This window comes from Anas acuta, chromosome 4 (assembly GCF_963932015.1).
Source record: "Anas acuta chromosome 4, bAnaAcu1.1, whole genome shotgun sequence".
NCBI classification, from domain to species: Eukaryota; Metazoa; Chordata; class Aves; order Anseriformes; family Anatidae; genus Anas; species Anas acuta.
The window spans coordinates 32,843,616-32,867,918 of NC_088982.1; the positions used below are offsets into that span (position 1 = coordinate 32,843,616).

General features: G+C 35.8%; 1 protein-coding gene across 3 annotated transcripts in view; it reads right to left on the reverse strand.

Moving 5' to 3' along the window:
- Positions 1 to 24,303, reverse strand: part of PRDM5 (PR/SET domain 5) — an 86,995-nt gene that overhangs the window by 26,530 nt on the left and 36,162 nt on the right. The window contains exons 9-14 of one of the 3 annotated variants that reach the window (XM_068680621.1): positions 21,965 to 22,049; positions 20,517 to 20,674; positions 15,483 to 15,569; positions 13,891 to 13,984; positions 7,197 to 7,357; positions 5,443 to 5,536 (exon numbers count right to left, since the gene is read on the reverse strand). In XM_068680621.1, the coding sequence (XP_068536722.1) occupies positions 5,443 to 5,536; positions 7,197 to 7,357; positions 13,891 to 13,984; positions 15,483 to 15,569; positions 20,517 to 20,674; positions 21,965 to 22,049 (679 nt within the window). Of the gene's footprint in view, positions 1 to 5,442; positions 5,537 to 7,196; positions 7,358 to 13,890; positions 13,985 to 15,482; positions 15,575 to 20,516; positions 20,675 to 21,964; positions 22,050 to 24,303 lie in introns of all 3 variants that reach the window. The other 2 variants (XM_068680622.1, XM_068680623.1) reach the window with 2 other exon arrangements.

The window sequence follows — 24,303 nt, forward strand, 5'->3', positions numbered from 1 at the left end:
ACTATTTTCATGTATTTTAATTTCATAGATGATTGAGCTATTGTTAATAAGCACAGATTTTGATTTTTAACTTCACAATTAATATTTGGCTTGGTTACTCAGGAATTTTGACACGAGTGCAAAATTTGGAACTAGGGTTTTTACAGTTGCACTTTAAACATGATTTTAAATATGTTCAAATGCCTAATTAATCAAATTGCACAAGTGTGACTACAATGGCAAAGCCAGGACTATTATATCAGGCTCTCAATGCAGAGGAAGACATGCTTTAAGAAGGTAATCAGCACCTAAAGTTACAGGGGACAAGTATAAAATATTTTTATGAGCTTATAAGACAGTATTTAGTTGTGGAAATGGAAACTGAAAAACGTAAGCCTAGCTATGTTGACACAAATGATATGGAAGCTGATGGTTTGAATGATTTTTGTTTGTTTGTTTAACATAATTTCACAGTATCATCTTAAGTTCATGGATAGGGAAGTAAATTTCCAAAGAACATTCTCAACTCTTCCTTAAAAAAGAAAGCTTCTTTTCTACAAAACAGAGAGCATAACATGAAAGAATGCCACATTAAGTAATGGCTGTAAAATGGCGTAGAATAAAAACATAAACCCTTTCAGAAAACATTTAAGACCTGTGAAGTTATAGTTATTTTACTGTCTTTTTATCAGATTGTCTAAATGTGATAGACACAAAACAAAGTTACATGTCCTTGAGTTTTAATCTATGTCTGTATGCACAAGCATTTTCTGAAAGACATGTATGAGCATCAGTGGTACCTCACCAATCCCTGTGTAATGAAGTAGGAAAAAGATTGCATGGAAAGGACAGAGTTACATTTAAAACAGACTCACTTTCCTTTTCGCAAAAATAAAAGAATGTGCAAATATGAACTACTTCACCCCAACATTCATTGTTCCACAACTTGATGTGCTACATACCAAAGATGGAAGGGATTATGATACAAATAATTACAAAAGAAACAAGACCAGTATCAGGCAGATAAAAAAACATGTATACATATTACATAGGCAAAACAATTATATATGTACACACATACAAACGCACACACAAGACATCAATTAATAGTTTTAAATACCTATGCATAAGGCAACCGCAAAGCTGCACAAACCACAGCCAGTAAGCGTTAACACTGAAAGCTGCTTGAAACTTTAGGCAAGTAATTAACCTCTTGGCCCACAGTCTTCAATCCCAAGAAACAGTCCATAGAACTTCTTTTACAATTTATGAACAAGCCAAGGAATTTATATCGCAGTCAGAGGATTCTTTTGCTGAATTAACCTCAGCTCCCTCTGACCCTGAGAAGTCATAAACCAACAGGATACAGCAGAGGGAGAATGTGCTATAGTGTTTCAGCTGACCTACAGAGAGCTGTCTCTGTCATTCTAAGGCTAGAACCCCAGATGATGAATTACAGAGCAATATACTAGGTTCAGATGCAAACATCAACCCCTTCCCTCTTATACATGCACATGCAGACATGTTCACTCACCCCAAACCAGCTCAGTTTCTGCAAAAGGCCAAGTATTGTTAGGGCTCATTTACAGAGTCTTATTCTAAGATAAAAGAGGGAATAAAACTGCTTATTGAGGAAGCATGCATGCATCTGTGAGTAGCAGTATTTAAGGACATGTGCCGCATATTGAATAAAAGCTTCTTTTTGTATATGAAATATTAAGCATATCAAAATTACACATCCAAAGCAGAACGAATAGGATACACAAGAATCTTAGCTTTTATAAAGGACATATAAATAATAATAATAATTAAAAAAGAAAAAGATAAAAATCGATGCACAATTCTTTGCAAAAATACTCTGCCTGGCCTTATTTTGTAAATACAGAGCAAAGCCTCTTATACAAAGTAGCTAATAAAGGCTAGCCGACCACATGCACAGCAAATACACTAACACAAACATCTGCACCAGGACCTGAAACCTAATCTCTTAAAACATGAAGTTTCCTGCAATATTTATGCTTATGGTGTACCATTTAGTTGCACTGAAAATTTGGTCACGACTGAAGGCTTATTCAAAACATGAATCAACTCTTTCAAATGGACAGTTGTTGCTTGGTTGGTTGGTTCACTTCTAGCTCAGAATTAGAAATGATACTTTAAAGTCTGACCAAAAAAAAAGAAAAAAAAAAGAGAGAGAGAAAAGATGGCCACATTTTTAAACTGATTAATTCAAAACCACTGAATTTATTCAATATCAAGAGCACGAAGTATTCAACACTGCAACATTTCAAAACCAAACATCTATCACTAAATAATGCAAGTTTGTGGCTCCACTATGTTTGATGAACTCAAGATTTCTCAGAAAACGCTTGAAAAGTTTTCAAGGACTTTCACAACACAGTGAACTTTAAAAGGCATCAAATCAGCACTCAGCTTTTTGTACTATTTCCAAATAACATGGATTCCCTTCATCAACTACCCTTACTTTCTCTTGAAATGATGCAAACTAACCCTCAGAAAGTTGTGCCCATTCTTAATCAGGCCCACTGAATACAGCACAACTTTTCCACACTGAACAGCAATTTTCTCTGGTGGTTGATCTGCATGTATTATGATCTTGAACAACTTAGCTGAAGTCTGTAGTCATAGCACAAGTCAAAACCATCCCTCCTGAAGTGCAACATAAATCTAATAATCTAATTATGCATTTTCTCTCTAAACCTAGTAGAAGGTATTGCACCATGTAACTTAGCAAATTTTTTAACCACAAAGAAGTCACTTCTGTCTGTCCCCATTTTCCCACCTTTCATTGGGATAATCAAGAAACAGTCAGGAACCGTAAGAGAATGACATACCCTCCCCTCCCCCCCCAAAAAAAAATAAAAAATGTTTATCGGTTGATTCTGAGTGGTGAAGGATGCAAATCACAAATCCCTCTATCAAAATTATCAACATCACCATAGCAACTGTAAGGATCAAAGTTTATCACACAAACCATTATAATGTATTTAATAAGACATTCTTTCCGAATTTGTAACTATCTTAAAAAAGGGTACTGCAAGACTGTTGAATAAAGAAGCCTTGAAAATTTCCTTCTGCAGTGAGATTCTTTCATAAGCTCTTTTCACAGTGCACATTCTGTTAACTCCAGCCTGTACCATCTTCTGGCCAGGCACCTTCTCCAGCCATATTTAATTTACAAACGTACTGGAAAACTTCAGTGCCTTTCTACTTGAAGTAAATTCAAAATGCCATTGTACTATTTCTTGCATAATAATGGCTACAAATGTTGCAAGTCTCTGCCCTCAAGGTTAGAGGTCTCTGGTGTGTGGTTTCACAGAACTCACCTCATTCGCCTTTCCTATTTTTGGGAAAACCAGCTTGAGAGAGCTGAAACATTAAATGCAACTGGTAGCAGCACATGTGTGAAAAGCATTTTCACTCAGACAGCTATAAAACATTTTCCCAAAAGCCATCTGCACTATCAGCTTGAAAAACTAAGGCCTCTCTGCACTGTGCAAATTGATGTAGTTTCAGAAAAAGGCCCATGAAATAAAAAAAAAAAAAAAAGCACCCCACTACTGAAGGCAATAAAGCAGACTTGCCTGCAAAACACATTGGAATGTGAATCCAGAGATTTTATTGCAGAGTTAGAGTAACATTTTGATATTCCCTTAAGCGTTGGAAAATCTATAACAATCCTAATTTTTCATGGAAGTCTAGTATGCAAAAATAGAAGATTAAAGAATAACATAGTATCCTCACGGGATGGTAAGGTGAAGGTAGGTGAAGGTAAAGAAATATCCATAAACAAAATAATCTTCTGAAAAAAGTTAACACAATAAAAAAGTAGGCAGTCATAGACCCAGAAGTCTGTATTGCTGTGCTGAGTAACTGACACTATCAAATTGCTTTCTTTGTACTCCCACCTACGCATTTCTTTAAAGTACAGCCCAGGTTAGGAACAGGTTGGTCCTTCCAACAGGCACATTTCCCCAAGGATTCTCTCAGTCTTCATACGACATGCTCCATGAGTGAGATTTTTGTTTGTTTGTTTTTTCCCTCCTCTGCATCTTGAGGAAGTGACAAAAAAAGAGCAAATTCCATCTTAGGGGACAGAAGACTGAAGAGAAAGACATAGCAGGTGAGATTGTGCAGGAAGGAGCTTAGGGATATGGTTTAGTGGGGACTGTTAGTGTTAGGTTAGAGGTTGGACTCGATGATCTTGAGGTCTCTTCCAACCTAGAAATTCTGTGATTCTGTAAGGAGTTTGAAAGGGTTGAAAAGATGGAGATGTAGATGGAGAAAAAACAAAATAAAGAGGAGGAATGGACAAAAGAGAACTGTTGTATTGTGATTGTGTCTTAGCAGCTTGGACCTTCAGTGTCTTTTGTGCCTATGATCACACTACATGCTAACTACCTGCACAGAACACTTATACACAAGCTTATATGCACATATTAAACAACTGCTATAAGGAGAAAAGATTCCAAACATGGAATTTAGCAAAGAAGAGGAGCTAAAGTCTGGCCATTTATAGTGACAATAGGACTGTGAAATTTACTATTAGCTGGGGCAGTCAAATCTAAAACTGTAAAATATTTCAAACTAGTAAAGACCTGTAATCTCAACAGGCAGTCCTAATAAACTGAAGTGATTAAGACTTGCCAAACATAGTGGAAAGCCAAATGATTAGAAATCCCAATTCTATTATCTCCCCACAAACCAAATTCGCTTATGTGGAGTGAATGAAATGTCACAGGAAGACTCTTTGTAAACTGATGCTTTGGCTGCCAAAAGCAGATCGATACCATTTTATATTGGAAACAAATCATCACAAAGAAACCCCTTTCAGTTACTTGCCATTTATTTGAAAAGAAAACACAAGCTCAGAAAATGAAACCTATCTAAATGACAACATGACTATTTTATTTTCAGTGATTTTACAGAAGCACAAATGTAACGAATAGTAGGGAAAAAGTAGTGCAATCATGGTGGCAATATAGAGTCTGTTACATAACTCAGACCTAGAAATACTAAGAGAACAGCAGAATGATTTGGATGTTGCAACAGAAAATACATTTTGAATTATTTACATTAGAATGTACCCAAGGTAGAACATTCTAATTTGGGTAATGTGTAGGCCATGATAAGGTCAGAAGTTACAATAACATGAGATTAGAGTTTTAAAACATCTCAGAAACCACAGACTTGAATGAACTCACAGTGTATGTCCATGTAAATACTCACATATACATATATATTCATACCTAATTACAGTTCAAAATAGAATCTGGTTTAATACATTAAGCATGTAAAACATCTGAAAAGTGTGTTAAGCCTACCTGTAAATTCGTATTTCTTTTTGTAGCTAGACAGAGCATTTGTAGACAAATTTAGAGATACCTTGGAATACAGTTAGATTTTTTTTTTCCCTGTTGATTATAAGAAATATCACTGTACCTGTATGGCTTCGAATATGAACTCTCAGCGTTCCATTGCTTGCAAACTTCTGTCCGCAATATGGGCAAATTTTCTCTTTTTCTCCTGTGTGAGTCTGAAAGGGGCAAGCAAAGACAAGAATGAAAGTTTCAACATAGCCTTAAAGTAAGAGAAATAACATAGCCTTGTAATAAGAGAAATACAAACAGTTTAATTGTACTTGACAACAACCACTGTTCTCTCCAACAACCGTTTTGTATTTTATTCCATCACATCAGGCACAGATTCTCAGGTATTAGAGTATTCTTTCAATTTTCTTCTAGAATTTCTAAACTAATCTCATATTAATGGCAAAAAAGTGTTGTTGTTGTTTTGTTTTTTTTCCAGTTTACAATTTCCCAAACAGGCACTATTACAAAAGCCTGATTCACCTTTGTCTAGTTTCATGATTAAAAGAGCAAGGCACCCGATTTTCAGTTTTATTTCTCTGACAGTGGTTTCTAAAGCAGAAAGTAATTTGATTACCTAGCAAGAGTAACCCAAATCAATGGAAATATTGTTTAATAGTTTATACTGTCTCAGAATTTTATTTCATTATTAAATGTAGTTAAAGAGTTTTATCTCAACTAGTACAATTTTCCCACTCACAACTTGAACTGGAGCTTCAAATTGTCTCTATGGAGGTTTGTGTAAATTATTTCTGACATTGTCTCATATGAATGAATCACAGGCATCAGTTTACCCAAAATATGACAGACAGCAATCCTCCAAACCACAAGTTCTCACTGATTTCCGTCAATACAAATTGTGTATTGGTCCTTGTCTTGTTCTTAATAAATATTAGAATCAGACTATATTTACAGAATTGATCATGAGAAGAATATTGTAATTGTAATTGTCACTAACTAAATCAAAAGTTGAGATTGTCTTTTGAAATCAAGCTTTTAAGGCTAGAGTGCCTTTAAAAAAATATATTATTTCAAACAGGAAAAAAAAATCAAAAATTTTCCCATCCACACTGTGTGATCAACAGCAAGACCAACTTGAAATAAGTTACATGCACGGGTTCTCATTTTTCACACTACTTTCCACTCCAAGTTCTGAAGATTTCTCAGGTTATTGAATAATTCTTCCTTATAACTGTGAATAATCTTATAGTGGAGTATTTTGAATTACTTCATTTATGATTGTTAATTTAAATGGGATAGGAACAAAAATAAACTAAATTATATGTCCAGCTAACAATCTGGATTTCTAGCTTTGCACATAATTCTTTTTATATAGGGAAATAATTTTTTGTTCTATTTTTCTTTTAATGAAAGACATTGAACATTCTTAACTCTGCGAAGTTCTCCATTAGATTATAAAAACCTTATTTCACATGATACATATCATGCTGCAGCTGAAGGAAGAGTAAATAAGGTATTTCAATACTGGATGGACTTATATAATTTTCATTCCCTTACATCAGTGATATGAATGTTAAATCCACCTTGATTAGGATAGGGTTCTCTAGAAAACACTTATATATCTAACTGCAGCAATGGGGGATACCAGATATACAGCTACTAATTCATTCCTAACAATTAATGCCTTCCTGCATATTCTGGATACCACCAATAACACCACTACTGTATTAAGCACTTTAGGGTATTAAGCATCAACACAGCTTTATACTGAGAAGTCAGCAATGCAGAAGCATCTAGGCATTTTGTGTTTAGCCACAATCTTAAGGATACACAAGGAGTAAATAGGAAAGAATTTATTCTACTCACTTTTTTATGACTTTTCAGGACTGAGGGTGTCACAAAAGCTTTGTCACAGAGATCACACTTATATTTCTTATGTCCATCATGTACAACTTGAATATGAACATTTAAGGTGTCCTTTCTTTTGAAAGTAGCATCACAATGATCACACTTGAAGGTCCTCTCACCTTATAAAGAAGAAAACAAGGTTTAAAGATACCAACTTTTTATGGAAATACACAAATTTGTATTGTTTCATAAAAATGAATAAAAGCAGCAAAGATAATTGAAGAGCTAGGTTCTGAGAACAGAAAGAGAAGGAATACCAAATTAGATATAAATGTCACTGGGAAATTAAGAAAGCAGAAGGCAGTTGTGGCAATAACATAGCCAGAAATGTGAGATTAAGCTCTATATCCAAAGGCAAAATGGCTACCTGTGAAAAGAACCACAGGTTTTATCAGTGCCTCCAGTAACAGACTTTCCTTATGGTAACAGAAAACAAGATTTCATTTTTTGAAGCTTACATATTATGAGATCTTCCTGAATGTAAAAGACTTCTCAAAAAAAAAAAAAAAAAAATACATGCTTCGAGTAACCTCTCATTCACATCAATAAAAAGAAACTCATGACAAAGATGAAAATTTTAAGTGTTATAGCTGCTGTTCAAACTATAGTAATGTGGTTAAAGGTTATGACACAGACATAATTAATATTACTAAGAGTTTCAAAATTCAACTAAAGATCTCAGAGAGAGGAAGAAACATCATATTGTGAAAATCCATGTTCATGTTTTCAGAAAAGAAACAAGATACGTGATCCTGCAGAGAAATCATTGCAAGATGTCCTTTTTTTATTTGTTAACTTCTTGATTAAGAATACATCTTAATAAACATCTGCAACATAGCACTCATTCAGAAATCAGTGGTGCATAAGGTTACTTCCAGAACCACAGCCTAAACTGGAAATCATGTGCCTATACCTGAAAAAAAAATTCCTAGCAAGAAGTGCATTACAATAGAAGACCACCATAATTTCAGGACTATCATCCACTTCTTATTTTTCAGGACAAAGGTCTGAGCTGCAACCTCCTGTTACATTTGAGTAAGACACAGTCTTTATATGCAAAAGCTACTTTTTCTAGTAGCAACGATATACATATAGAGGTAACGTATTTCCTTGATGTGGATCAACAAAAGGCTAAAATCATCCCAGTCTTGGTGCAAGTCCAAAGGCCAATATGAATGGAAATTGATTTTAGTATGCTGCATATTAAAGCCCATTTGATGCTACATGCCAAGGCATTGGAAAATGTTTTTTCTTGATAACATAAGTGAGTGCATATTAGTATTATACACATAAGTAACATATAAGTAATACATATACAGGGCTCCATTTTAGAACCCTTTCTCTTCAGTGTTTTCATGAACTATTTGGATGAAGGAATTGAAGGTTTTTTGAGCAAGCTCATGGACGATACCAAATTGGGTGGAGCTGTTGACCCCATTGAGGGTGGTAGGGCCTTGCAGGAAGATCTGAACAAATTAGAGAGCTGGACAATGACCAACAAAACGAAGTTTAACAAGAGGAAGTGCCAGATCCTGCACCTGGGAAGGGGCAACCCTGATTATACATACAGACTGGGGGATGAGAAAATGGAGAACAGCCCTGCAGAAAGGGATGTGGGGGTTTTGATTTACAGAAAGCTGGGCATGAACCATGTGTTGTGGACAGGAGGACCAAACATATCCCGGGGTGCATCAAGCACAGCATTGCTAGTCGGTAAAGGGAAGTGCTTGTCCTGCTCTACTCTGTGTTGGTGTGGCCACACCTTGAGTACTGTGTGCAGTTCTGGGCACCATAGTATACATGTAAGACACAAAACTTAGAGTGTCCAAAGGCGGGCAACAAAGGGTGAAAGGCCTAGATGCATGAAGAGCGGCTGAAGTCACTTGGATTGCGCAGCCTGGAGGTGACTGACAGAAGACCTTATTGCGGTCTACAACTTCCTCACAAGGGGGAGCTGAGAGTCAGGTGCTGAGCTCTTCTCTCTGCTGACCATCGATAGAACCTGAGGGAATGGTTTGAAAGTGTGACAGGAGGATCAGGCCAGATATCAGGAAAAGGTTTTTAAAACAAGAGGGTGGTTGGGCACTGGGACAGGCTCCCCAAGGAAGCAGTCATGGAACCAAGCCTACCAGAGTTCAAGAAGCATTTAGATAACGTTCTCAGACACAAGCCTTTCCTTTGAGCCTTTTTTTTTTTTTTTTTTTTTTGTGGTCTTCTGGGGACCCAGGAAGTTGGACTTAATGACCCTCATGGGTCCCTTCCAACTTGGATATTCTATGATTCTATGACAAGTGAAGCTTATAAACAGTGGTGCTGCAAGTACCCGCAGACATTTCAAAGCCCAGATAAGCTGCTTCCCTCCCCTGTAAATCAGCCACAGTTGTCTTCTCCCCAACCCCTAAACTGCTCATTCTTTTTTCAGTTTGGAAACGAAGGCAGATTTGTCTTGGATAACGCAAGAAAATGCTAAAAGGTATAAAAGTATATGTTGTCTTACCCTAAAAATACTTCCAGTCTAGCTATTCAGAAAAAAATTCAAGGTCAACAAGGATATATGCCTTTATGTGGAGGATTAACACTTATGCTGCTTCTAACTGCCTATTGAGTCTCTTCTGTTCTCATCTTGGGAACATGAGACCACACTGCTAACAAAGCGAGTCATCTTGGGAACACGAGACTGCCCTGCTAACCAAGTGAAGTCATTGCTATTTTTACTAAGTAACATCATTTCATTTCAACAAAGGGAAAATATTCAAGTAACTTCTGTTGAAATTTACTTCTCATAAGAACTTATACACTTATTGAATTCATTTAATTGCCTATATGTTTCTTTGTCTCTCTTTTAATAACTTAGCTCCTGAAAACAAATTGGGAAAAAAAAAGGAAGCAATACCAAACCATTTGAACAAATTACCATGTCTTCTAAAGTAAAAAATATTTGTATGATGTCCATACACTTACCATCGTGATTTATGACAAAATTTGACATTTGTTGAGTCTCAGGAGGATTCAACATTTTTATTTTACAGTTCTATTTGTAACCTTTCCTGTAATTTTCAGTACTGCACTTCTATTATGATAAAATAACTTTCAAACAACAACAAAAAATAATACAGTATTAAAAGATCAACCATTTTTCAAACAAAAGTCCTCCAAAGCCAGGCAGTCAGAACTAACTAGTCTCTCCTGTGTACACACTATAATAATCTTCCACTATACACAGCTGTCAGCCAAATCCTGGTGTCAGTTTGGCAAAATTTTTCAACAAAGTGATGGGAAGACTAAAAGTAGTGTTTTTGTTGTTGTTGTTGTTTTGTTGTGTTTTTTGTTTTGTTTTTATTCTTCAAACATTGTACTAGATAAAGGCAAATTATCATTGTTTCTCCTCAACTTCCTTTTTTAATCACAAACTATATACCTCACTATAGAAGACCCATCAGAACACTATCCCCACTCACAGTTGGCTCGTTTAGCAGTCTTTGGCCTTTTTCCTTCTCTTTTTCAAACCATAAACAAAGACACATGAAAACTTCATAAAGAATACTAGCTGCAAAGAGTTTCAAAAGGTTCCTAAATGGCATAAAGCAAAAGTATAAATCATTCACAACAAGACACGAGCATCAAAATTCCCTGAGCAGCTTTGAAAATCCTCTCGTAAAAAACTGCAGCAAAAAACAGAGCTACACAATTTATTTCATGGTATCCCGTGTTGTGATAAAAAGAGAGATTTCGTACAGTAAACGTAAGAGCATGCTGGTTGCTCAAGAATTGTCACTGCCAAAAACCAAAGTCTTTCCACTACCTTTGGTAGATAAAAATATTATTAAAGGTAGCAAATAATTTTGAATATCTATGTATAAGAAATGAAGTAAGTATTTTCTTTCTTCATTTTCAGTCAATAGGTTTGCACTGTGCTAGATTAAGATGTTACAAAATAAAACATTAACAAAAAAATACACATATTCTCTTCAGACTTAGGCACTCTAGAACGTGGAAACAAACAACAAAGTACATCATTGACTTCAGTTCTTGAAACCACTGAAGGAGGAAAACTTTTAAGTAGTGCTTAACATTAAACTATGGTATCAGTACCTGTAAATGCCTCCAAATATGGAAGCAGATCCTGACATAATATATCCTACAGCATTTTCCCTCAGAAGTACATATCATAATGTGAATGTCTTTCCTTGGACTGTTTTTTTCTACTCCACTGATGTGCTCTCTTTATGACAAAAAAAAAAACAAAACAAAACAAAACAAAAAAAACACAATGAAAAACAGGGCTACTTGTGCTTTATTTGAAAAGTGCAATGTTCAATATCCACTTCCACCAAGCCCTGTAAAATGAACTAATGATTATTTCTCTTACTATCAAATGTTCTGCACATAGATTTTTACACTAGAAAACAAATACATAAAAAGGATGATGTCTTTCTCAACAGATAAATTCCCCTTCATGCGTGCCTCCACAGCTCCAGAAAACTGAATGACCCAATAAACTGCTTTGAGTTTCTCATTCCTGTCAGCCAGATCTCTTACGGCCTCATGAACCGGTATATTTAATCTTGAGTTTGGAAAATTATATGTGTGATGTCTTGTGTCTTGCAAATTTCAAGACAGGTATGCCTGAAAAATGAACTTTATGAAATACGCTTATTTTTTCTAGTAAATTAAGTTTGTAAAATAACATTTAAGGCATTCCATATCATTCTTCAGCATGCCTCCTTCTAAAACAATGGAATACTGAATTTAAAAGGAATGTATCGTGCAGGCTCAACTTCATTTTTTCCTAGAGATTTCAAGCTTCACAAAAAAGTTTTTGTTTCCTACAGCACAGATCAGTAAAGCCAGCCAAACACATCTAGAGAGGGTTTTGTTTCTCTCCTTTCTAAAGAAAGGTATGTTTCAGTGCTATGAGAGACACTATCTCCCAAATGTAGCTGGACAATGCCTATAAATCTGCTTTATTTCATACCAACATAACCTGTCAATTTCAGAATTATGTCATCAGGAGAAGAGTTCTATATTTCTTCACCTGGAACACAAGTTCTTAGACTAGCCGACCTATTTTTTTTTTAATCACAGCCTTGAACTGAACTAGAACTAGATTCTTCTAGTCATAACTTTAACTTTTAATTTTGCTTATAGGTCTATCAACATTTCTTTTATAAAAGGATGATAGAGATGCAGTATGACCATAAAGGTTTTGGACCATGTTCTGTTGCACTAAGAACTACTTGGTAAGAAGGTCTGTTGTTTTTTGTTGTTGTTGTGTTTTTTTGTTTGTTTGTTTGATTTCCAAAAAACGAGAAGAGACAATCTTCCCTGTGATAAATAAACATACCAAACATTACTATTTTAATGTTTTGACTTATTTTGGAGACAGTTTTACCTAATAAGGCAGAAGAAGTTATTAACTTTAAAAACCTTTGCTCCTCAACAAGACTGCTGTTGCACCAAGGAAGGACTGATTAGGTCACAGGCTGAAATACTTGTATTTGCTTAAATGGTGGTGGTTCAGGAACACCTAAAGCCACAAATCATGTTCGATTCAAAGACCTCAGATTTCCTGAGCTCCCACACTCCTTGGGGGGAGGAGGGGGGAAGGGGAGTGACAGGTAAAGCGTGTTTTTATAGGGACTTTTACCTTTTACCAGTGCAGAAAATTCTGGACACTGTAAAATACTGCTTTTGGATAGCCTGCAAACATGTCCACCTAGTCCACCTATCACTGCATAGAACTTAGGAATACATATGTTACTGAACATTTTCAAACTCCCTCCTCCCCCTGTAACATTTCTAATGTTTTACATTGGATACAGATTTTACGAAATCCAGTGCTTTGTGAAATTGTGGTAGGTTTAGAAGATAATTATAAAAGAAGAAGCCAAGCACTCCAGTCTAATAATTCATCTACCATAAACACTGTTATACTGGATTAAGAGAGGAAAGCCTACCTTTTAAATTATACCAATCTAAATATTCCTCATACCAAAGCACTGCCATCTAAGCTACAATAATTTTCAATCATGAATATTTTTCTAAAATCTAAACTGCTGACAATCACATGGTTGAGTGGCAGCTTAGGGCTCTGTAAACATTAGATGGAGAAAAATCCATAAAAATAAATCTTTAAACAGTCATTTAAAAAACAGTACAGACTGCCAAGAACACATTACTCATGAGGAAAAACGGCCACGGAATTCTTCTGGGCTGCTAGTTATATCCTACGGGCAGGAAACATTACCTTATAGTGAAGCCTGGACTGGCACAGAAGAGACAATCTCAGTCTCAGCCTCTCTGAAATGGATTACCTACAAAAGCTGAGCAAGCCACCTACTTATCTTTACTTCCATTTCTCCTTTCTTAAAATGTAAGTACTACTATGACATTTAGTGCAGAAAGAAATCTCATCATCAGATCTCAAAGCATGGACACATTTTCTACAGTGCATTTGGATTTGCATATAAGTGCATTCAAAGGCAAGGTTTGAATTTGGCTCTGTATTTTCTAACTCCCAGGGTCAGAGTTCAATTTTAAGACTAATTTAACATAGCAAGCTGTGTATTAGAGCAAGGTGCCATACATCTGTTTTTCTCAGTCAACTATGAGAAGTGAGGAAGTTCTTTTTCCTCTCTGACTCAGTACTTACTGTTATGGATTAGCAGATGCCTTTGTAGAGAGAATGGGGTTCGGAACAAAGCTTTGCATTCCTCACATTGGAACGGTCTCTCTTCAGAATGGGTCTGCAGATGAAAGACAACATGTTAGAGGCTCAGGGAAATCAATTAGCTGTCATTACAGTAATTATAGCTAATTTTCCAGACTGGATTCAGGAGGGGATATAATAACAAGTTGAAGTATCAGGGGACAGGGAATTAAAACAATCATTCTGCCATCATCTTGAATCCTAGAAGTCAGCATAGCAGCTACTGAATTAATGCACCAACCCGGTCCTCAGAAGTGTTATATGACACATGCATGTAAATAGAAACAAATATACAAAATAACCAGGAGGAAAACTACAAGATCAGTTTATTTCTTTGTCAGCACTAACACTGGCCTTACATACTCACTAATACAAATAAAAACCTTAAAATTAAAGAGGTGTACACAAAATCCTGATTTTTTTATTTTTAGTTAATGTTTACATTAAAATGAATCTGATTATCTCAAGATAGTAGTCTAAAATTTGGCAAAGAAAATTTCTCAAATCATGAGACTACTCTTGCATATCCTTGTTTGACCTTCATATTTTAAAAGAAACAAAAAACACACAGAAGCATCAGAACTGAGATTTTTGTTTGTTGTAATAAAATTTCACCATAGCTGAGAAACAGTCTCAATAGCCTTCAAAAAGAGAAAAATAGAAACAGCCTTCAAAGCCATAAATAAAATAAAAGGCTAAGTTTGGATGAATCTCACAAACTGCAGAGTTGCAGAAGCATGTTTCTTTTCTTGAGCTTGGGAAACATCCAGCTTCATCCTACTGTTGTGAATTTCCCTTTTCCTCTCCACATTTCCTAGTGATATTGAGTGCTATCCCACTATAGATAGTAAAGTAATCTATACAATTTATCTACCCAATTTCCTACTATTTTTTTTTGCAAAGGAAAGCACATTTTTAAAGCATCAGTGTCTGAACATGGTATTAGCTTGCAAAAACCTTAAATGGAAACTTGAGTGCCAAGGAGAAAAAGGGATGGACAGTAAATGTTCTGTAGTATGTATGAAAAGAGGAGAATTAATTAATTTTGTAGGGTAGTGGTAAATACTAGCATAGTACATGTGCATATGATCCATTTCTGCTTTTGGAAGAAAACTTCCTAATACCCTATGACATTTATAGCTATCCCTTAAAATGGGGAGGAAAAAAAGGACTATGGGGAGCCAGTGTAATAACTTACATGTAAATTCACAGCCTCAAAACAAGACTGATTTTTAACACAAACGTCCTCTCACGTACATGTAAATAACAGTGCCAAACATTAGAGTACTTGCAATGTTATACGGAGGTTTTGGACTCAAAGTGAGTTCTTTGACCCCAAGCCTACGTCACTTAAAGCAAAAATGCAAGTGGAGCACTGTCAAACACGTGGAATATATTACAAGTTATATAAAATCTGCTGAATCCAGCTGCTAGAGGTTTACATCACAGTTTGCATTAGCTGACACCCTGCTTGGCAACCTCAGCAGTCAGGCCAAGGATTGACAGGACATGAAGAGACTGAACTACCCTCTCACCTCAATAGGTGGTTCCTCCAGAACAGGGTTGAGACATATTGACGAGACACTGTGGGGAAGCTCGCAGTGCTGCTGTCTGTGCTGTACCTGTTCTGTGGATAAATAGAAGGGTTCAGTCTCTAGGGCTGTCAATCTGGCACCTTTCACGAGCGCAAATTTCATGTCATTTACTTTAAAAATGCCCTGTTTTAGAACACTTCAGTGATAGTTCTGAAGAGCACAGTCACTTGCATATAATTCCTTCTTAGCATCCTCTTGCCAGTTCTACGCTTCTGAACAAAATACAAGAATTCACCTACATTTCTGAACTTCACTACAAATGTCTAACTAGTCATACCCACATGCAAGGGTACATAGATATCCCGTTTCATCTGCCCCATCTGTGAAAAGTCCAGAAACAAGCTGTGAGTGTTACAAAAAGCCATGAAAATCTTAATGAGCAAAGGTATCCCCGCAAACAAGCACATTAGTTCTAATACCGTCCTCCTATGTCCTACTAATAGGTTCCAGAAAAGAGAGAGCTTCCATTCAGTCACAGAAGGGGCAGAAAAACGTCAGCTGTCAAGGCACATGCACTTTGAGATGCATGTGTCAACGCCATTGTCTAACCTCTTCACTTAGTTATGCAAGCTTGGGATCAACTATGAGCAGCACATTTATACTACAGGAACTCCAAATCCCAAAAGTGGGCCAGTACGTTTGTCAAGCTTACATTAAATATTAAAAAATAGCTAACAAGTTTACTAAAAGCTGCTAGAAGAGACGTAATGTATTAAATAGCCATACAGTCTGCTATATAATAGGATACATGTACATATCTGGTAGCAGGTACGCAGTGCACACATAAATTAGGCTTTGTTTTTTAGCTACATGTAAGTACACAGCAGTACAAAGCAATAGACTATGCTCATACAATTAAATAACTGATTTTATTTTTGGATAGGGGTCCCAGCAGCATCATGCAAAATGCACTAGACTGCTCTGGATTTGCATATGGAAAAATGGACTGCAGTTGCTCTCATGAGAGAGATTTCTATAATTGCCTTCCATTCAAATATGACGAAACATCCAGTATGGAAGTCTGCAGCATTAGAATTCAGAAAAAGGTGGTAGTCAAACTAAACAATATAAGTTATAGTCTCATTTTACAACCTGAAATAGAGTAGAATATAAGCAGCACATATTGCTAACATCGCAATTAGCTTCAGTGACCTGATGTTCTACCACTAAATAGAAGCTTTAGACAGTTTTCTAAACTATCCATAGCTTTTTCTGTACATCAGTAGCAAGCTAAGCTTTGAAATGCATTAAATGTTTGGATTCAGTACTGCAACTCTTTATAATCACAGTCCAAAGAGAAAGATTCTATCTAGACTAAAAAAATACCATCACTTTATTCTGTGCTACTTCTTCACCAGACATTCCCAGCATGCTGGAGAACAGAAAATAAAGCACAAACACAAAACGGATGTTTTTACTGTTGTCTCCTCTAGAGGACATCCAAATTGCTGAATCAACATTTCTACTGTTAAAATGCCAGTAGGACCATAAACAACACTACAAAACCAAAAACTCCTTCTATATTATATACATTTCCCTCTACTTGCATACTCACTATGTAGAAAAACACAATTTATGATTCTATTTGATTACAAAAATTAAATACACTTCTTTAAGTTGTTTTCCATGTTTATATCCCCTTAAATACTTTACAATCAAGTAAACAATTCTTTTCTAATTTCCTTATTTTCTGTTGGATACCACTGATTGCAGTATTTTGAAAGGTACAGAAACTACAGACGCTGGATTAGGCTCATTTGGATATAGTATGGGCACTGGCATCTGTCATCAGAAACCATACAAAATGAAGTCATCATTCCACAAAAAGCCTGCACCTCCAATCCTTTAAGATTTGCAAGATGGCCATTTTCAGAAGAATTCAGTGCACTTTTTGGACAGTCATACAATCAAAGCAACTAAGGATGGGCTTTTAAGGAATATCTCACGGCAGCCTTTCCTACAATAGCATCTGTGGAAGTTCAAACCCAGCCCAAGGCTACCCATTCCCAGCAGAGAAGATGAAGGAACGCAATTGTTTTAAATCACTATGCTCCCCAGGACCAAATATCACTGGATTAACCATAAACCCTTTAAAATCCCATGTCTGGTGACCTACTTCTGCTCACTGTCATTTCCTCATATTTTATTCTCTGAACTCATCCTCTATACATAGCAAAGTAGCAGATGGAGTGAAAACTTTGCATTGTCCTGTATAGAAGTAACCTGCATTACATGGCACAGAATACTCACATTCATCCAGTCTGTCCTAAATGAAAAGTGACTACTTTTGTCTGTAACACAACATAATACTGTGCTCATCTCTTAATTTCAGATAGCATTCTCTTTCTCTTATGTGCTTATCTTAACATACCCTCCCACTGTTATGCCTGCGCAACTACTTTTGAATATGCAATGTTAGTGGAATTTTCCACTGCAATAACACAACTTTAATCCTTACACTTTGTCATAAAAAATGGAACCATATTCTTCCCATGACCACTCAGTGATTTAGTCTGAGCTTTTTCAAGACATTTGAGCTCTTTCCACGCTGTATAACACTATCTCCAAGCAAGTGACAAAGCAAGCTTCACATGCACCTACACAGAGCAGCGTAGTGCTTGTGTGCAGCAGCAGTCCATCAGAGTGATACCACAAAAAGACTAACGGCTCCTGCCTCTCAGATCTGTGCCTACAAGGGTTTAATGAGTACTAAGTTGGGGTTCACATCCCAGCGCTCCACTAAACAGAGTGGATGTGCTCATAGCAAAACCACTGTCTATCTTCCAGCGAAATGCAAGGAACTAATCTTCTGTACCTTTGAAATGACTTACATCTGAGAAATATTTTCTTACATCTGTTGTGAGAGCCAAATGTCATTTTTATTCTGATATTTCCAACAAAAAAAAAAAGAAAACAAACAGATCAAGTAGCGTCCATAAAGGAATAACTCAAAAAAGCACTTATGATTTCAATTATAATTGAGGTCAATTTTTCTTGCTTCAGAAGAAAATGAAACCTGGAGTGTGGTCTTCAGGGAGTACGCACCTGAAGACTCATTAAAAACCTGAGTAGAACAAATATGCAAAAGTATGAGAAATAAAAGTTTACATTTCTACTCTTACTGGTTCATCATTTCTGTGACCAAGCAACAGAACTCTCATTCTCTTCCTCCATAGTATTACAGCACTGCCAAAATAATGGCACTTGAAACTATTTTGGCATCACAAACTAATGTATACTTGGCTTACACCTTACAATTTGTTTTGTGTATACATATTCATATTTCCCTCTATTATGTACCACCTCTCTTTGTTTACCTTTATTAAAGATATGTTACTGAACTGAAGATTTTAGGGACAGCTAAGGCCAAACCTAGACACCTTGTTCTGCTAATCAGTATCTTTAAAACTTCTATACTCACTAGAAACATAGGTGTCTCAGAAAAGCAACTCACGAGATCTACATCAAGTCCTGTCTCTCAGTCTTATCCCTTCATTTAGCAAGTGAAATTAGAAACCTAAATGTAGGTGGGTGAATATGCACAACTGTTTGGGTAAACTTTATGTAAAGACACAAATAATTTTTTCTCATTATAGGACTATGTGCAAACAGGTTCAGAAAATAAGTATTCCAACATGCTTTAAAGAATTCTGTCAAAATTAGGTACTTGCTAACACTGTCTAAATTTTAATGTTTCTCCTATTACGTGGAGTCTCTAATTCTTGACAGACACAAGAACCAATTCTGTGGCATTCTTTTATGCAATCGTTGCTTATGTTAGTGGTGCTGCTCTTTTGAACAATGAATTGGGTCAAAGTGTTTGCTCATTATTCATACTTATCCCAAAGTCCACCCACAGCCAAAATTCCCTATCAGTCATCAGCTGCAAATTAACATGGGAAACACATAAAAACTATTAATTTAAGATACAGAAGTATCTGTCCAGTTTTCTGTATATTTTCTTAGAATATATCCAATTTGTGAGATTCTGCCCCATTAAAGTCTAAAACACAAGATGTAACCACAACATATACGGGAGTGAATCTTGTCTTTCAGCAGATTTCTGCTTGTTTTCTGTTTTAGACAGTCATCACCATTTTACCCTATGAGAGGCATTATTATTACTCTAATATGATTTATTGCGGAAAGTGCAAGAGATAGTGCAAAGATCCTGTGCCAAATTCCCAGATGGCATATAACATGAGCCAAACTGCAAAAGACTTGTAAGTGTGGGTGTATCAGCTTCATCAAAAGGGGGAAAGAAAAGGGAAAAGTAAAAAATAAAAATAAAATACTGCCAAATATTGGGCACAAAAATAGAGATTTTCTTCTGTCTTATAATTCTGATACAGCCATTGTGGATACAGCTTTGCCATTAAAAATGTAAACCCATGTTAAAATTAATGACAAGCATTATGAAAATTAGGTCAAGCAGATTTGAGTTTGAATCAACAGAAGCAGAGCATCCTTTCAGGAGCCTATTTCTCAGGTAATGTTTCTTCTGATGTTGTTTTAATGTGCAAACACTACTCAGTGCAAATCCAGTATAGCTTGGTGAGCATCTACTGCTAAGTCTAACAACTAGGAATGACTGCAACAGGACTACAGTTTTATTCAAATGTGGTATTTTAAAAAATAAAATTGAAGAGATTTTAGATCAGTTTAAAATTTAACTTGACATACTAATGTTAAAAAAAATAATAAAACAAAAACAAAAAAAATCAAAATGGGAATTTATTTGATGCTTTTAATCAAGCAAGTGTGATTTCCTTCTTATTTCACTTATTTTGTTCTAACCACAATAATTATCTTGAGATTTTGCTTATAACAACAATCACTAAAAAAATACATTTTCCAATACTTTAATCCCATGTTTATAAGCATGCCAGAGCTTAATGTTCAACCATTTAAAGAAAAAATATCTGTAAATCTGAGGCTGGCAGACCTGTAAACAACAACAGCAGAGTGCTTTACCTTCTTGTGATTCTTGTAAACATTTCTGTGGGCAAATCCCTTTCCACAAAGCTTGCATTTATAAGGTTTATCTTCACTGTGTATTATTTTGTGTGCAGTCACTTGATCAAGTCGTTTGAAGGACTTATTGCAAACCTCGCAGGTGTAGGGGCGTTTTTCTGTAGAAAATGAGTGGGGGACATTTAATCTCCTGTTTTATACAGGGGGAGAAGATGAAAGGCAGAGACAGTCATCTCCTCAGAGAGATTTTTGCAATTAAGTCAACCCAATTAAGATTAAACCAATTAGAAAGACAACTAATGCCCTTTATGTTAGACAGTTATGTCACTTCACAAAAGATGAGCCATGGTGTATCTCAAGAAATTGGCACATTCTTTGCAATAATCATTGCTAAAACTAAATTCTGATTAATTAGCTTAAATCAAAAGAGAATGACTTCAAAGAGGAAAACCCTGTTTCCAGATTACAAATGTGAAAGAGGGCATGACAGTTTAAATGTTTTAAAACTTAATTAACAATACACATATTAGCTTTCAAAACCAAAATTTGCTATGAAAAAGGCCTTTATGCTTTGACTGGTGACTGCAACATTAATGCTCATCCAAAAATGTCAAAAGCAAGCTAAGAGCCTCTGAGATATAGATTATGTTACAAGAAATGAGCTTTTGGTGTGGACTGATACCAAGAAAACAGTTCAATTACAAGCCTCTGCAGCTGTAAAAACCTGCATTTTTAAAATGTTAATGTATTTGACAGAACAACATTTGTGTTTCCATTGTATTGGTTGATGTTTCTAATCACTGGTGAAAGATATAAATTCACTAGATTGCAGTGATCAGAAATCCTGGCAGAGCCAATTTGTGTTCTACTGCAAAGCCTATGGACAGGCAGCTCCCTGCTCACAGTGACCTGTTCTGGCAGAAAACAGGCACAATGAAACTTTTGTGTGTGGGCTACGAAATGGTGTGGGGTATGAGCTGTTTTCCTCTGACTGAAAGCTCTGTGCATATATGAGCCCACTAAACATATATAAATAAATATGAATATTTCCCCTTTCATCACAGATCTCTGCCTGACAGCATACCTCAGCTCCCATGCTCTTCTTTTCAACATAAAATGCCACTCACTAGTTCTTCACCTCCTCTATAAGCCAAGCAACAATCTTTTGCCCTATCCCAGCTAACTGACATCATCTAGCCAACTAGCATGAGAAAATAGCTTGACAAAGCAGCAACAGGTGTAAGAACACTACATTACACTTGGATTTTTGAAAGGCTTCGAAACAATAACTTAGATGGTTTCCTTGCAATCTACGACCTGCTTGAACAACCAAGGGCAACACAGAACAAATTTGTTAAGCCTTCTATAAGCAAGCAATTCAGGTAAAACTGAATATACACTAAATATGTAACACATTATATATAGGTTTGTGTCATTTTGTGTGTTACCTGAATGAGTTATCATATGGCGTTTTAGCTGGTTAGCTGAAATAAATTTCTTGTCACATTCCTGACACTCAAAGGTCTCATGAACCTGCAAAATGAGCATTTAATGATAATTAAATACCTGTCTCAAACAAGATTGCACATCTTACATATACAGAAATTCTCTAACAGACCATAACTACTTCTTAGCCATCAACTACACTAATACCTACAGATATTGTGATATCCCCTTTGCTAGTCCCCCAATGAACAACAGTATCCCTCAAAAACAGTATTCATAATCATTTTTTTTAAATCACTAAAATTTATTCCAAAACAAAGGCTATGCAAAATCATAATAACCAATCCATTTAAAATATGATTAATGTGAAAGCTTAAAAATTGGATGCAGAATACCTTTTGAGAACATTTCCTTCTAGTAAATCTGCCATAAGTAAAAATAACAACACAATAACTGCTTCATAATTTCAAAATACAAATACCATCAAACTCTATTAGGATCTATCTCTACTCATAGAAAAGAGAATCTGATTAAATACAGGTGTGGTTTTAAAATGATTGTGCTCCACCAAACCATTTAAGGCCACATTTATGTAGAATTTCGTAGGTCTTAGTTTCATTCAGTTCAGTACATTTCCACTCCCAGACATAGCACATACAAATAAGGCATGCATGAAGGATATTTGCATACATGGCTAACAACCAGGTTGTTGGCAATATCTACCATCAGCTAAAGAACATGGGAAAAAAACAAATTCTTTAAAAAAATTCAAAGTCAGAGTAATTATACTGGTAATTATACTGATAAAAGAAATGATTTCACCATTTTGGTTATTTAATCTGTTGAACAGAGGCAACTCATGCAGCACAAGTACTTTTACAATGGCAAACCCTGTCCAGGTTATCATTCACCTTCCCCTGTGTTACACTTGCTTTCAGCAGCCTCACCTTGACCTGGTCACAGCACAACTAAACATACTTTTTAGCCTTTTGGAACTACAGCCTTAGACAGCAAAACTTCCTGGCACAGATCACATTTCATGAAACTTTTCTGGGGAGCTCCACAAACTTTCTGTAGGAGAATCTAGCAGCTAAAAATAACAAATATTAAAGGTTCAGTGCAACACTCTAATGGAAAACATTTGTGGACAGCACAGTAAAAAAGATCAACTAAGACCTCCACTTAAAAAAAAAAAGAAAAAAATATAAAGAGATTCTCCATAAGAATGCTGCCTCACCATGTTTTTATTCTGCGGCTTTTTATTCTGCTACTCCCAAACTAACTTTAGTTTGCTAAAACATTTACCTTGCTCTAAAGAGCGGTTATGCCATTTCCTGCAATATCTGTAAGTTTGCATACTCTGGACAGTGATGCTTAACCAAATACTTAGCCAGAACCAGGTGTTAAGCACAAGTAAAGATCATTCATTTGAAATATCCTGTTTACCCAGCTGCATTTCAGGTTAATTTCTCTTATATACACAAACAATCTACTACTCTACCCTTTCCAAAGTGATCTGGACTTTGACTTAGATTGCTGAATGAAGTTTACATGTAAGCTCTGCAATTGAGTAATATCAGAATCCCCCTGCCACAGTTCCTTGAAATAACTTATAAGGTATTCTTAAGCCTACTATTTAACACATCAGAATCCAAGGTTGTGCTTTACCTCTACACAATTGTCTGATTTCAATTTATGGTCATTGTTTATCAAACAGTCTCACTGAGTACATTTGTGTTCAGACAGACTTGAGTGTGCACACTTTAAAAAGCTATTGATATCAAATGCATACTCTATAGCTGGTAAGCTGTTACTCTAATCAATTCTTTAGAAAAGAACCAGACAGACTTGTGTGTATGTGCATTAAACAGCTGTAGCTATCAAACATTAATCTATTGCTGGCACTCTTCAATCAGTTACAAAACTACACAATCACATATTAAAACGATACTAACATATAGCAAATATTTTTATTAACAAAAATATTCAAACAAATTTTCATTTTAAGAAAACTTATAAAGTAATATGCTTTAAGAGTACACTATGCAAACCCGTTCATTCAATGCAGTAATATCACAGGTGTGATTGTGCAATGATTTATTAATATAATAACATTACTCTTTTTAGGGGGGCTGTAACAGCTATCTTCTGTAACAGCTAACTTCTATTACATTACAGTCAGAACGCACTGGAAATTGTTGCACAGGGCTTTGAAGAGCTACATTTTCAGAAAACAAGTTAATAAGTGCTATACAAACTAGCAAACATCTGAGCTACATTATTGTATACTCAGATAAATACATGCCTTCACGACCAGGACTGTCCATCTTAAAATTTTCAT